At 36.3% G+C, this 14,101-nt stretch overlaps 1 protein-coding gene across 1 annotated transcript in view; it reads left to right on the top strand.

Moving 5' to 3' along the window:
- The window catches only part of LOC134667142 (guanylate cyclase 32E-like), a 186,937-nt gene that overhangs the window by 163,296 nt on the left and 9,540 nt on the right, over positions 1-14,101 (top strand). Inside the window, exons 21-24 of the mRNA XM_063524433.1 lie at positions 2,358-2,451; positions 3,445-3,556; positions 10,542-10,665; positions 12,702-12,819. Coding sequence (XP_063380503.1) covers positions 2,358-2,451; positions 3,445-3,556; positions 10,542-10,665; positions 12,702-12,819 — 448 coding nt within the window. The remainder of the gene's footprint in view (positions 1-2,357; positions 2,452-3,444; positions 3,557-10,541; positions 10,666-12,701; positions 12,820-14,101) is intronic.

Genomic DNA, 14,101 nt, shown 5'->3' with positions numbered 1-14,101 from the left:
CTGCGCAGAAGACCCTTGCTTCGCCTCCCTCTTTCTCGCAATAACATTCGTAAAAAATGTTTCTTCCCTCGTACAATTAGGTTATTTAATGAACTTAATGATATGCCCGATGTAGATTTGTTTCACAGCAAGATTAATAATGTTAAAAATATTATTTTCAATAGATAGTTAACGATACCTGACTTAAGTTTGCGTTCATAGTTAGTTTATCAGGAATATTCCTATATAGTGTAATACTCTGCTAATTTGAGACCTTTATATTTATGTTATTTAGCATTATATATGTGGAAGCTTGTAATTTGCATATAGTAGATAAGTCTATTAACCTATGTATATTAGGCAGTAAGCATCCCGAATAAAATAAAATAAAATAAAATAAAAAACAAGAGGAAACAACTTAAAATTTCCATTTGACTACTTTGCCACTCTTTGGGATGAAAAGCAACTTTCTCATTAGTTTTTGAAATAGGTATAGAGATCTTTTGAGCTGGTTTGGTGTAAAAGGCTTTATTGGATAAATAATTTTTTCTCAAACATGCAATTAAATATTGATGTTATGTTCCTTATAATAGGCTGCGAAGTATGACGTTTCAGGTGCGGCTAGGACAAAAGGTCGTTAATGGAATTTCATACAAATCTTGCAGGCCTAGGCCGGCAAAGTCCTCTTTTTTAATTTTCATTTCACAGATATTTGTGACACAGCATCGTGGCATTCATCCATTAAAAAAAAATAGAGGCTGTATTTGCTTTATGGCTCGTAATGACACTCTGCCACTACGCCTATAAAAAAAAACAAAAAACAATGTTTGCTATAATTTGCAGTTTTATTTGTATAAAATCAACATGAACTTAATAAATAATACATTATTAATCATATTCTATAATTTTAAATTATAAATTTAACTACACAAATAAAAACATTTAAAATATTTCATCTAAACGTTAGCGGTAAAAAGGTCTACTCAAACACGCGTAGTTATTTTTTTTAATTGTTATGGAGGTAAAGTTGAAAAATTTTCATTCTGTTTTATTGGATTTATGGTGCGTTGTTGATTTTTTTACTTTAATATGAGTTCCGACGAAATAATGAAATTAATATTAATTGTAATCGTAGGTGTTGGAATTGGCAGCGTAAGCAGAATTGATTTTAAATAACTTGCTGCCTCTGCCGCCAAATCAAAGACGAAGTATGTATATGGTTGCTTATGGCGATTTTATTATTTGAGAAACTAAGAAAAATGGCTCACAGTTTATTAGAAACATTTTTGTGGCATATTTTAAAGGAATGTAACTACAAATTCGTCAACACTGTGGAAATTATACTTATTTACTCCATGCATAAAGCAACGATGTATGTGAAACATGATATCAACATGAAAGACTATGTAAACTTATATGACGAAAACGACAGTCAGAATGATACAAGGCGAAAAAATCAAAGATACATGAAAATATACGGGTAGTAAAAATACACGACTCGTGTAAAACATACGCGTGATAATGATATAGGTACGTGTTGGTTATATTTTGGGTGTAGTTTACTTTTAGTTTTTTCTATAAATAAAACTTGGGTTTCGTGGATTTTTTATTTTATTTATTTCATTGCATGTTTGAGAAAAGCACTATACATACCTTGGCGGGAAATGGGGTTGCCCGCGCTCAGACCTACCGGCCTCGCTTCGCTCGGCCGTCTATATGTCTTCGGCCGGCAACCCCTTTCGTCCCGGCCTCTGTAGTAATGTACTATTCTTCTGCTCTCTTTAGGTAGTCTCTTCGGTTTTGTATGTAATGAGAAATAGTTCGGTATATGTTGTCTCCCCTTAAAAAGCCTCTATGTAAACAACTTCAGCAAGCCTATTATGGATCGCTTTATCCACATTTATCCACGTGATAAAACAACTGTCACTTTTTAACTCTGTGGGATAGAAAGAGACGGACACCGTTTTATCACGCTGTCACGTAGACAAATACGACCATCATATCCGTACAGTTTTGACACGTGTAACTTATACAGTAATATCGCTAGGAATCGAGTAAGTATGTACCTATTTTTAGTTTTTCCATCAAATGTATTTGTACCGAATATATTTTATATATGTAGGTAAATAAAAGTTCTTATCGCAAATTGATTTAACACAAACTAAAAGCTTTACGTAAACATACAACTCTGAAATTCTAGCAAATAAAAGAAATAAGTGAATACTAAGTAGTATTAACTGAAATTCTAGTAGAAAAAAGTAAGTTAAAACGGTATCTACCTAAAGTAACCAATTGATTCCAAACATTTTCATTTTCACCGTTTATTTTAGTAGAAAATAGCTCACAGTGATACAAAATAAATATGAATATTTTTTTAGGAGCAGAAGCATCATTGCAATGGCCGCAAACATACCATTTTAGAGCAACTCTAAAAATACCGTCAGCAAACGTAATTGAACCTTATGAGGTCTGGTAAGTAATTGTAATATAGTAATTAGAAACATTGTAAGTGGCTGAAATTTAAAATATAAACAAGAAACAATTTATAGAACAGCAAACCATTCTCTATTATACCTACTCTAAAGCTAAATGAAATCCAAAGGTAGGTAATGCCTTAAGCTACCTAGATTTCATACCTACTGTCGTATTTTGCAATAAAAAAATAAACATAACCATCTCTTCTAGCATTCAAGTAATATGTAAGTGACGTGAAATAATCACAGCTGTGCACAGAGGGGCTACCGCCAAAACCGAAATTCGCCAATTGCGGGGATCTTTCTCTTTTACTCCAATGAAGGCGTAATTAGAGTGACAGAGAAAAATGCCCGCAATTTGCGAACTTCGATTTTCGCGGTTACAGCCCAGGACCCCAATTCGACAAGCGCCGTTTGAGGTATCGTGTTGATCTCCCGTTGATGTGGGAAAAATCATAAGTTCTCGAATACATACAATGTCAAAATTTGACATTAACAATCCACAGTTAGGGTGACAAGCAAACCAAACCGAACCACCCTTAGTTTAGAGTTGAGTTTTGGTTGTACCAAATGATATTATCCACCGTTGATGGAATCAACATTCAGTACCTATGCAATAAAATCAACTGTTGATTTGACGTGGATGCGAAATCTGACAGTTGCACATGTCGAATTTGGCCCCATGTCGGATTTGGCCCCAGGACCCCTATTCGACAAGCGACGTTTGACGTATCGTGTTGATCTCCCGTTGATGTGGGAAAAATCATAAGTTCTCGAATACGTATAATGTCAAAATTTGACATTAACAATCCACAGTTAGGGTGACAAGCAAACCAAACCGAACCACCCTTAGTTTAGAGTTGAGTTTTGGTTGTACCAAATGATATTATCCACTGTTGATGGAATCAACACTCAGTATGCGATAAAATCAACTGTTGATTTTGACGTGGATGCGAAATCTATCAGTTGTACATGTCGAATTTGGCCCCAGGTCTAATGGCGTGGAAGGACATCACAGATTTGACTTCTACAAAGGAATGTCTAAAATGTACCAGAAACGACACGGAAAAGTGAACAATGTCGTCCAATTCCAATACTATTGGGTAAGTGCCTTCTTAATTCTGGGTAAGTTAAAATAAGTATTGGCTAAACCAATTTCAACCTTCAACTGTACGGGCGCGTAATTACTGCTTACTACTTACGTACTAACTAACTTACAATATTTAGCCCCCTCCAGACTATGCGCGTGAATCGCGGGCGAAGCCGCGAACGCGAGTGTGGAGTCGATTTCGAAAATCGACGCCACACTCACGTTCGCGGCTTCGCGCCGCGATTCGTGCACGAGTGTGGAGGAGGCTTTTGATATATTGCCACAGACCTAGTTGCATTGCGCTACAACCACAGAATAAATAATACTAGGTACAGAAGATTCACTCTCTAACAAAACGCGTCTGTTACAATCTCATGAGCTATCACGTAGCTAGGCAGTTGAAATTTTCACAGATGATGTATTTCTGTTGCCGTTATAACAATAAATAAATATAGTAAATAATTACCTATTTAAGTGGGGCTCCCATACAAAAAACATTATTTTTTGCCGTTTTTTGCGTAATGGTACGGAACCCTTTGTCGGGCTCGGACTCGCAATTGACCGATTTTTTATTGTAGTTTAGGTTTAGGGATGTTTTATTTTGTTTTTTTTTTAATTTAACCTAAAGTAGGTTAGGATACCTACTAGAGTCTGGCTAGCCAAAAATTGTTGACAAATATTTCGTTGTTGCATCACCAATTGTCTATGATTAAAAAAAAAGCTAAAAGTCAGTTGTCAATTTATGTCATTCATTCGGATTGTTTCCATATGTTTGCGGTTTATAAGGTCTTTATTTTAAATAATATTAATAATGTCCATACTGAGTGAGGTTCGCAAACTATTATTTAAGCTCGTAAATAATTTACGACCATGTGCGAAGTCGACGTGTAGCGTTGTATAACGAAAAACTGCAATGTTTACAACTCCTAAACAAATGTAAACAAATCAGAAGGTTGGTGCTCTATAAATATTTTGATACTTAGCATTTAACAATTAGCATATATATAGGTGATGGATTAATATTACGGTATTATCGAGCTAGGTCTTATTTACACTACATTTCTTTTTTCGCCTTGTTACAATGGTATATGGTGAGAAAGTGTTAATAACATATGTGTTTATCGTTGACTGTACATTACATAGTGGTAGAAACTATGTGAGCTGACTTTGAGAGCACTTCAACATATATTTAACTTATACCTAAGTACCTTACGTGTGCACAGAAAATCAAAAATATTTTCTAGTATCAAAACTATAATTCCTACTACACCAAGTGTGACCAGCCCAAGATATTTTGAATTTCCCGCCAAACATTTGTATAAAATTTCAGTAGGTAGCCGGACTCTATAATCTAGTTAGGTACGTTTAGTTTATTTATAAGTGTATACATTATTTATATTTATTTGCTTTAATAATATAATATTTCCATAAACATTTGACATAATATTAACTCCGCTAGCTATATGCTGACTGTATTTAACTTCTATGTACAAAGTTGTTTTCCGGTTCGAGACCCTAGCCAATATGACTTTGTGGTGCTTGAGTAAATAGGTCGAGTAAATATGCCTGATAAAATACGACGAACAAGGTTGAAAATACGACGCACTTAGAGTGAAACTAGCACAGACAAAACATCCTCCAGACTTAGTACCTATAGTCGTGCTACCCCCTCTGCCGCGCATACGGTAATTTTACTCCATGTTCGAGTCGAAAGTGTCGTTGCATGAAATAATTGCTCTAAACTCGGTCTAGAGGATTCCTAGTCTATGGAAACTAGTAACTTTTGTTTTGTTTTGGCGGAACTTCCGAGTCACGTGTAAAATTGTAATAATAATAACTGAGAGAACGAGCTTTGCTCGGAAAACATATAAAACTAAAAAATGCGCGTTTTCCCAGAGATAAAACCAAGCTAGATCGATTTATCGCCCCCGAAAACCCTCATATAGCTAATTTCATCGAGATCGTTAGAGCCGTTTCCGAGATCCTCAAAATATATATACATATAAATAAATAAAGAAATAAAAAAGTATTGCTCGTCGTCGAAAGGTATTAGATCAAAGAAATGTTCATATTTCGATTAGTTTATTAAATTACCCCACAGTCTAAATTGCTCCACTGCACCTTACATATCTAGACACGCGGCAGCGTGTCAAGCCAAGTTCAAGCAAAGGAACTGGCTAGCCAGCGCCAAGTGTAATATTACACGAACCACTTGGTGCCACTTTTGACCCTTCTATAACTCAAAACATCTTTAACGTAAACACATAAAACTACGTGTGTTTAATTATATCCATAAGGACATCTAGGAGCCCAAATTTCATGAAGCTAGCTCAAACGGTTATAAAGATATGAAGGTCAAAAAGTCGTAAATTTTAAGACTGCAGTCAGTCTGACTTATAGTACCTAAACCTAACCTACTTCCAGATGACCTAGAAGGATGAAATTTGGAATCCAGCTCAGTTATTGTGTGAAAGCGTAGGAAAAAATCTAAAAATAAAAAAAGTTACAAAATAGGGGGGGTCCCCATACAAAAAAAACATTTTTTATTGTGACTGACATAAGTACCTAAACCTAACCTACTTCCAGATGACCTAGAAGGATGAAATTTGGAATCCAGCTCAGTTATTGTGTGAAAGCGTAGGAAAAAATCTAAAAATAAAAAAAGTTACAAAATAGGGGGGGTCCCCATACAAAAAAAAACATTTTTTATTGTGACTGACATATAAGTACCTAAACCTAACCTACTTCCAGATGACCTAGAAGGATGAAATTTGGAATCCAGCTCAGTTATTGTGTGAAAGCATAGGAAAAAATCTAAAAATAAAAAAAAGTTAAAAAATAGGGGGGGTCCCCATACAAAAAAAAAACATTTTTTATTGTGACTGACATATAAGTACCTAAACCTAACCTACTTTCAGATGACCTAGAAGGATGAAATTTGGAACCCAGCTCTGTTATTGTGTGTAAGCGTAGGAAAAAATCTAAAAATAAAAAAAAGTTCATAAATAGGGGGGGTCCTTATACAAATTTCTTTTTTATTGTGACTGACATATAGTACCTAAACCTAACCTACTTCCAGATGACCTAGAAGGATGAAATTTGGAATCCAGCTCGGTAATTGTGTGTAAGCGTAAGAAAAAATCTAAAAAATAAAAAACAGTTAAAAAATAGGGGGGGTCCCCATACAAAAAAAAATATTTTTTAATTGTAGCGTTGGAACCGTTACAAGCAGATATTTGAAACTATCCCAATATATGTATTATTATATTTGCTATATAAAAGAAATATAAAAATAAAGTTAAGTCAAAAAATAAGTGGTGTCCACATACAAAAAAACTTGTAATACGCGCTAAACAACCGGCCAACGGTGTGTCGTTGGCGGCGCGCGGCACCACATAATCAATACAAAGAACAGAAGTAAAAAACATGCAGCGGAAACACAAGAAAAAACATTAAATCTCTATACCTGCCTAGTTTTCTTTACAAAAAGTATTGATATCCCATCAAAAACATAAATGTAAAAAAGGACAGCCAAGTTCAATACAAAAATTATGCTTGGCTGTGGGGTTCGCCGCAAAAAGAATGGAGATCTAAATGAGTGCCAAGTTCTATGCAAAATCCAAATACGAAATATATATTTCTTTGCTTTATTGGATACCTATAACAATTGCTGTTATTTAAAAAAAATGTGAGATCTTAAAGTAGGTTAGATTTGGCTTGGCCAGTTTTTATCAGAATTACAAAATATATACACCGTGAAATTTTAGTGGTTGTTTTCCCGCAACGAAATGATTCTGCTATCGATATACAGTCGATGTGTAATATTTTTTTTTAATAATGTTAAGAAATGCCAGATTTATAAATTTGTCGATCGAAACTCGAAAGTGACCTAACACCAGTAGTAGCACTGCAGTAGTACCTACCTAATTCTTTTGAGTGAATGAAACAAAATAACCTAAAAAGTAGTTCCATTTATTTTTCCTTCACACATTTTACGTGCAGTTAGTTTGCAGATCCTTAAAAGTAAACATAACAAGTTAAGATCAAGCTTTTAATGATCAAAAACTTAAACAAACACTTAAACTTTCCGATACCGCAATAATTGTTCGAACTGCAATCCGCCACGTTCAATACACAATCACCTCTGCCCTGTGCATGTGCTGGCGTTTGAAACTGCCCGTGGTTAAGCAGCCGCTGTGTTGCGGCGACAATTGTTCGTCCGTGTGGAACTTGGGGGTTTAAAATCCCCCGAAGACGCAGCGACTGTAAATGGTCCGGTTCCGCGTAAAGTCGCCGGGCGGCGTGGGAGTCGTAGTAGTAGTAATACAGCTGCACCATCGCGACGTACTCTAAATTAGAATATTCGTAATGTCGATCCATTTTACTAGAAATAGCAGTGATGACATTGACAGGATCTGTTATCACATTAGTTTAATAAGCGAAGAGGATGTAATTATTCGATTTAACAAAGTTGACACAACGTAATGGCAATCATCAAACTAATAAAAAGGTTTTATTTCAACTGTTAATCATGAAGGAACAGTCTAAGTAAATTTTAATTTCAGTTGTCAAACAGTAAAGCACTCTAGCCTGTTACACAGTTTAAAAAAGTAACATGTGCTTGTTTATTTGTTTATCTGTTTACAATATCGGGAACTGTCGTCGACTTGCAGTTTTAGTGTGTTACTATTGTTTTTCGCTTGTTCGAGTTTAGGTTATTTTTTTGTATTTTTTTTTTTGGAAAACAGTTTATTTATAAGTTTGTCTATCATAATTCGAAAGTACTACCGATAGCAAATCGCCCTGCCGCGGGAAAACAACCACTAAAATTTCACGGTGTATATATGTTGAATAACTTTATAAAATGACTGATGTAATGAAAACTGGCCAAGTCAAATCTAACCTGCTTTAAGATCTCGCATTTTTTTTTAATAACAGCAATTGTTATAGGTATCCAATAAAGCAAAGAAATAGAGTTTAATACTTGTTTATAATGTTATTTTGTTCCTATAAATACATATTTGGATTTTGAATAGAACTTGGCACTCATTTAGATCTCCATTCTTTTTGCGGCGAACCCCACAGCCAAGCATAATTTTTGTATTGAACTTGGCTCTCCTTTTTTACATTTATGTTTTTGATGGGATATAGTACTACTTTACCGCCCTAGAGCGCAAATATATCATTTTGCTCCCTTGTGACACAATCTACTACAGGTGATTGGGTGTTGTACATTCACCTGCAATAATATTATGTTACACAACGAAGACCGCAAAAATATCTGACACGATCTTATTTGTAGAGCCATAAGAGCGTGTCACATATTTCGAGCGGCCTTCGAAGAGTAACATATTATTGCAGGTGACTGTAAATGCAGCAAGTATGATGTACAGTCGCCATCACATATAGGGGAGCGGCCAAGACGCTCAAAAATGTCTAAACACGCTTCTATTGTCAAGGCGTTAGAGTGCGTGTTCATATATTTTTGAGCAGCTCGGCCGCTCCGATATATCTGATGGCGACTGTACCTTTCCTGCGTACGATACTTAAAAATAGGCATGTAGTAGGCAGATTCATAAATCATAAACGTTATGATATGAACATAATCCCTTTGTATGTATGCTATGTCCCAAGCTTTAGATTGAGACGCGTGAAAAGGACGTTAAAGGACCTGGCACCTTTTGTACCTCGGGGTTGGGTGGGTATTATGTGGAATGTATATTAAATCCATATTTAATATTAGCAACAACAGAGCGGTTCACGTAAGGTGACCCACAATAGGTCACTTCACTTGACAATACAGGGGCACTAGGTAGGTAACTAATTGAAGGGATGTTTACAAAAACAACATAACTGACTACACTGGTTGACACCTGAAACGATACAATGTTCTTAAAAAAGTGTCAACCGCTCTAAGCAGTTATGTTGTTTTTGAAAACAGCCCTTCAATTGTAAGTAAGAGGATTGTTCAAAATATCGTATTTCGGGTGGAAATTTGTGGAATATCGGACAAGGTTGCTTATAGGTTTATAATATAAAGATAGGTTTATAACATAAATAGATTGGTCTGTGGTTTATGCTTGCCTTTGAGTATTTAGTAACTGGAGACGCCATCATGGCTGCCATTTTCTGTACAAAACAGTCTGCCGATTATTGCGGGGGAGGGGCACGTCAAATGTATGGCTAATTTTACATGATTTGTACGTAACGTACAAATAGCCATGTCAGATAAACGTCAGTTCATACAAAAGTTTGCACAATTGTGCAAGGTTTTCGGCAGAGGGGTAAGCTCTTAAAGGCGACTCCGGTTACTAAATGCTCTAAGATGGTTGCATTTGCGTTTGTATCATAGAGTGTAAAAAGCAACTTTATGCCGCTTACACGCGACTTAAACACCAACTTTACGAGCGTGACAAGTGAAAATCTATGACGCTCCACGGCAAAAGGTATAGTTTGAATAATCTCAGGTGAATTTTTCGAGTTCGGGTGCTGATCCGTCTAAACAAAAGCCTTTGTTTCTTTTAAGAGCGGTCTACAGCCACGTGCCAAAGCAACCATGTCGTTTAAAAAGCAACTATCGTGATAGTATCAAGGTTCAAATTCATATGACAGCTTGTTCAGAGAACAATTAGGGTGGTCTTGTTTTTAGAGATAGCAAAAACGTGTTATCTCCGAATGAGCTGATTCAAGAATTTGAACCATATAATTAGAATGGTAAATTTGCTTTATAAATGGGTTTGTTCCCGTTACTTACGTCGGGGTTATTAGCAGTAAGCATTGTAACCACTGCATAAAGGAAACAATATCTTTTGTTTAACAGATTAGGGTCCGAGCCCGAAAAATTCACCTGAGGTTATTCAAACTATACCTAATGGCGGCTGGTACTTACGTCGCATATAGCGCCGCAATAATATTGGAGCGGCATTAATAATAGCGTAAGCGCCAACCGCCATAAGGTACCTTTACCCGTGGAACGTCAAATCTATTTTTCCGTGCAGGTAACCCCCGACCCGATGAATGTCAATCAAAACGATATAGTTTGTCGCCAACTAACAGTGAATTCTACCGAAGTAAAGCGGCTTTACCACTATTTGCCGCCTACCTACAACTACAAGGAAACAGGTATGTACAGAATACCTACTCGTAATATAATATTTTATACTTTCGCGTTTTGAACACATATTAACTCACATTATAGACGGGTCTAACGCGAATTTTATTCAATTCAATTTACCGACGTTCCGACACAGGTTTCACTGGTCGTGGTCGCGGCTGACCCGTCAACCCGTTACCCGTTAGACCCGTCTATAATGTGAGTTAATACTTACTCGTAATTTTTACAGCGACATTATTTGGGCGTTGATTGCATAATCGATTACTTAATGACAAATTAAAAGTTTAAATGTTAAGACGCGCAACATTTTAGCATATTTTAGAAGGAAATAATTATATGGGTATAGACGAGGCAATTCTTCGCACAGTTGTCAATTTAATTGTGTCGGACACAAAAATTACATTGTGATTCAACTCTGAAATTGTGTACGTGTGAACGCTAAATAAGATTAACAACTAGTTCCTTATTTCTTTTCTGATCACGTTGGCCTGGGCCTAAAAGAGAGCCTATTTATAAGGAAGGTCTAGATAACGCTCAGGTAGCCTAGCCAAGATGACAATTGTACTTAGTCAGCAGCAGAAGTTGCTAAGCGGGCGAGGAGTTCAAAATTACCTTGACATGCTCTATTCTCTTAATAATAAAGTCGTGGCAAGATCCTTTTGAACACCTGGCCCGCTTAGCAACTTCTGCTGCTGACTACATCGACAAACGCCAAACAAAACAGAATGTATCGGGATGACAGATGCTTCGAAAAGTCACGTTACAGTTTCGTTTGGCGTTTTCTATCAAGGATAGTCATCTTGGCTAGCCCCCCAGAACTTAGAGCATCTAGAAATTGTCCAAGCTAACTTCACCATCTTGGCAAGCCACAGAGTATGGGAATGCTAACTTAAAATATGGCATTTATACTTATAGAGGCAAAGTCAAACTTTTATATTTAATAAATGACCTCCCTAAAAAAATGCCGATTTTTCTGCCGTTATTGAAGTGAAAACTTCTTTAGCGGCGCTGAGCAATTTTTGAGGTGGGGAAAAAATGATAAACTCGAGACAGCGTAACGCGTAACGCGTAACGGGCTGACGTCATGTGCGACGAACAATGTTATTGTGTATATTGTTATTCACCAAAGAACTTTAGTCATAACGTATCATAATCAGGTCAATTATTTAAAACTGGACTTTTATATTAAGCAATAAAGCTCAATGTGCTAATCTTGTACGGGCTGAAATACGAGGATCTCACAGTTACATTCTACTTTATATCACTCCAATATAATTCAATAAAGCTAAGTACATCTTGATGAAATCGCTAATAAAAGTGAACTAGTATTGGTGAATAAAACTCAAAATATCATGAAATATATTTAGATGCGAGGTCTGCAAGGTAACTTTACAATTTCTATTCGAATTTTAAACAATTAACGCTACAAATTTAAGCTCACTGGCCAGCAATTTCGGAACTAAAGTTTTTCAATAGAAAGGAGGATGGGTCAATTATACATAGTGCTGCAGACATTTTGGAGTAGTCATTGAGTTTTCACTTCTCTCGGCACTCACGGAGTGCCACCCGTTGTTTTTAGGGTTCCGTACCCAAAGGGTAAAACGGGACCCTATTACTAAGACTTCGCTGTCCGTCCGTCCGTCCGTCCGTCCGTCCGTCTGTCACCAGGCTGTATCTCACGAACCGTGATAGCTAGACAGTTGAAATTTTCACAGATGATGTATTTCTGTTGCCGCTATAACAACAAATACTAAAAACAGAATAAAATAAAGATTTAAATGGGGCTCCCATACAACAAACGTGATTTTTGACCAAAGTTAAGCAACGTCGGGAGGGGTCAGTACTTGGATGGGTGACCGTTTTTTTTTTGCTTTTTTTTTCTTTTTTTTTTTTTTTGCTTTATGGTACGGAACCCTTTGTGCGCGAGTCAGACTCGCACTTGCCCGGTTGTTTTCTGTGTTGACTCTCTAACCTTCCTTTCTGCTAAACTTAACTAAACGTCATAAACTTTTATTACCTATTTGCATAAACTTTCGTGTTACAGGTCCAGATGTCAATCAAACCACAAAATGGGAGTACCAGTATACTCAGCAGCAATATGGCGCCGTTTTCAAATATGCCCTCTGGACGACGGGACAAGCCAATGAATGGGTACCTGTGAGGTAAGAATAAGGAACTCCAGCAAGTTCGGTTCTCCATACAAACGTACACTCATTTTAAAACTACTTGCTAGATTGCTCAGAAACTTTGTACATACCGTAAAACGGGGTGAGTAGGTTTCGCGGGGAGAGTTGGGTTATGAATGGGGAGAGAAGGTTTGAGAGGGGGGTGAGAAGGGATTTTAAGGCTACTGCTACAAAAATAATGTATTCCAATTTAAAATCGGGCTATAGTAATACGCATAATAAAAAAAATCGATCCAACAATCTTCCAAAATCACCTTTGTATGAAAAACCCTCTCACCCCAAATACGAGGCACTACGGGGTGAGGTGGGTTTTCCTCTTTATCGTCAAAGTTATGAAATGGAACTACCCAAAATAAAATACAAACGTCCGAACCACTTATTATATACACTATTCAGTTTTCACATGTAAAAATAAAATTTCATCGAGGTTTGAAAGTCAAATTTCAACCAAATCACCCCATTTTACGGTACTTACAATTGGATAAGGTACCTATAATGTATAGCTACCAGATTAAAAAAATATTTACTAGGGCAGTCAAACTAGGTCGAGTTTGCTCCATTCCAGGAGTTTTTTGCTTGTATGTAGTTCAAAAACTGTACGTCCGACGGAAAATTTACTCTAATTCTACTCTAATTTACATTCGAGGATTCGAAAAGTACCTTAGTATGAATTCGTAGTCAAACAATGTAAAATATTTAGTGTTATAATCCGATTTTTTTTACCAGTGACTGATTTACAACCAACCATCTTGTTGGTGTGTGTGTGTGTGATATTGATTTTGAGGGTGGGTTCCTTCTGCAATTTCTGCATCGAGTGTTTTTTTTTAATCCAAGGGAAAATCTATCTCTCAAGGCTCCCAATATTTATCCACACCTCCTGAGATCGAGCAAACTCAGATAATACGCATTTAGGACCAAATTAAGATATTAAAATGATGTCCAGGTTGCTGGGAATTAACTCCTCAAAACGGAGTTTTTTTTCTAATTTGACTGAGATTTGGATCTAATTTGACTGGTCTATACAGATAATTTAAGTTTTTCATACAACATTTATATTTGCTCTATTTCGCTTGTTTTATAAACTGGAGCTATATAAACTAATTACAGCACTAGATATTCCTCATGTCATTGTATGTGCAAAGTTTCATTACGATACAACATGTAGTTTTTAAACGAGAACGAAACTCCGTTTGTAAAGGAAGGTGAAATTTGGCCGAGCTTGTTAGGTACCTCCTAAAGCTTTGAAATTCATATCAAT

Source organism: Cydia fagiglandana, chromosome 9 (assembly GCF_963556715.1).
Source record: "Cydia fagiglandana chromosome 9, ilCydFagi1.1, whole genome shotgun sequence".
NCBI classification, from domain to species: Eukaryota; Metazoa; Arthropoda; class Insecta; order Lepidoptera; family Tortricidae; genus Cydia; species Cydia fagiglandana.
Note: the sequence above shows the minus strand (reverse complement) of the source record. Positions and strands in the feature narration are given on the sequence as shown.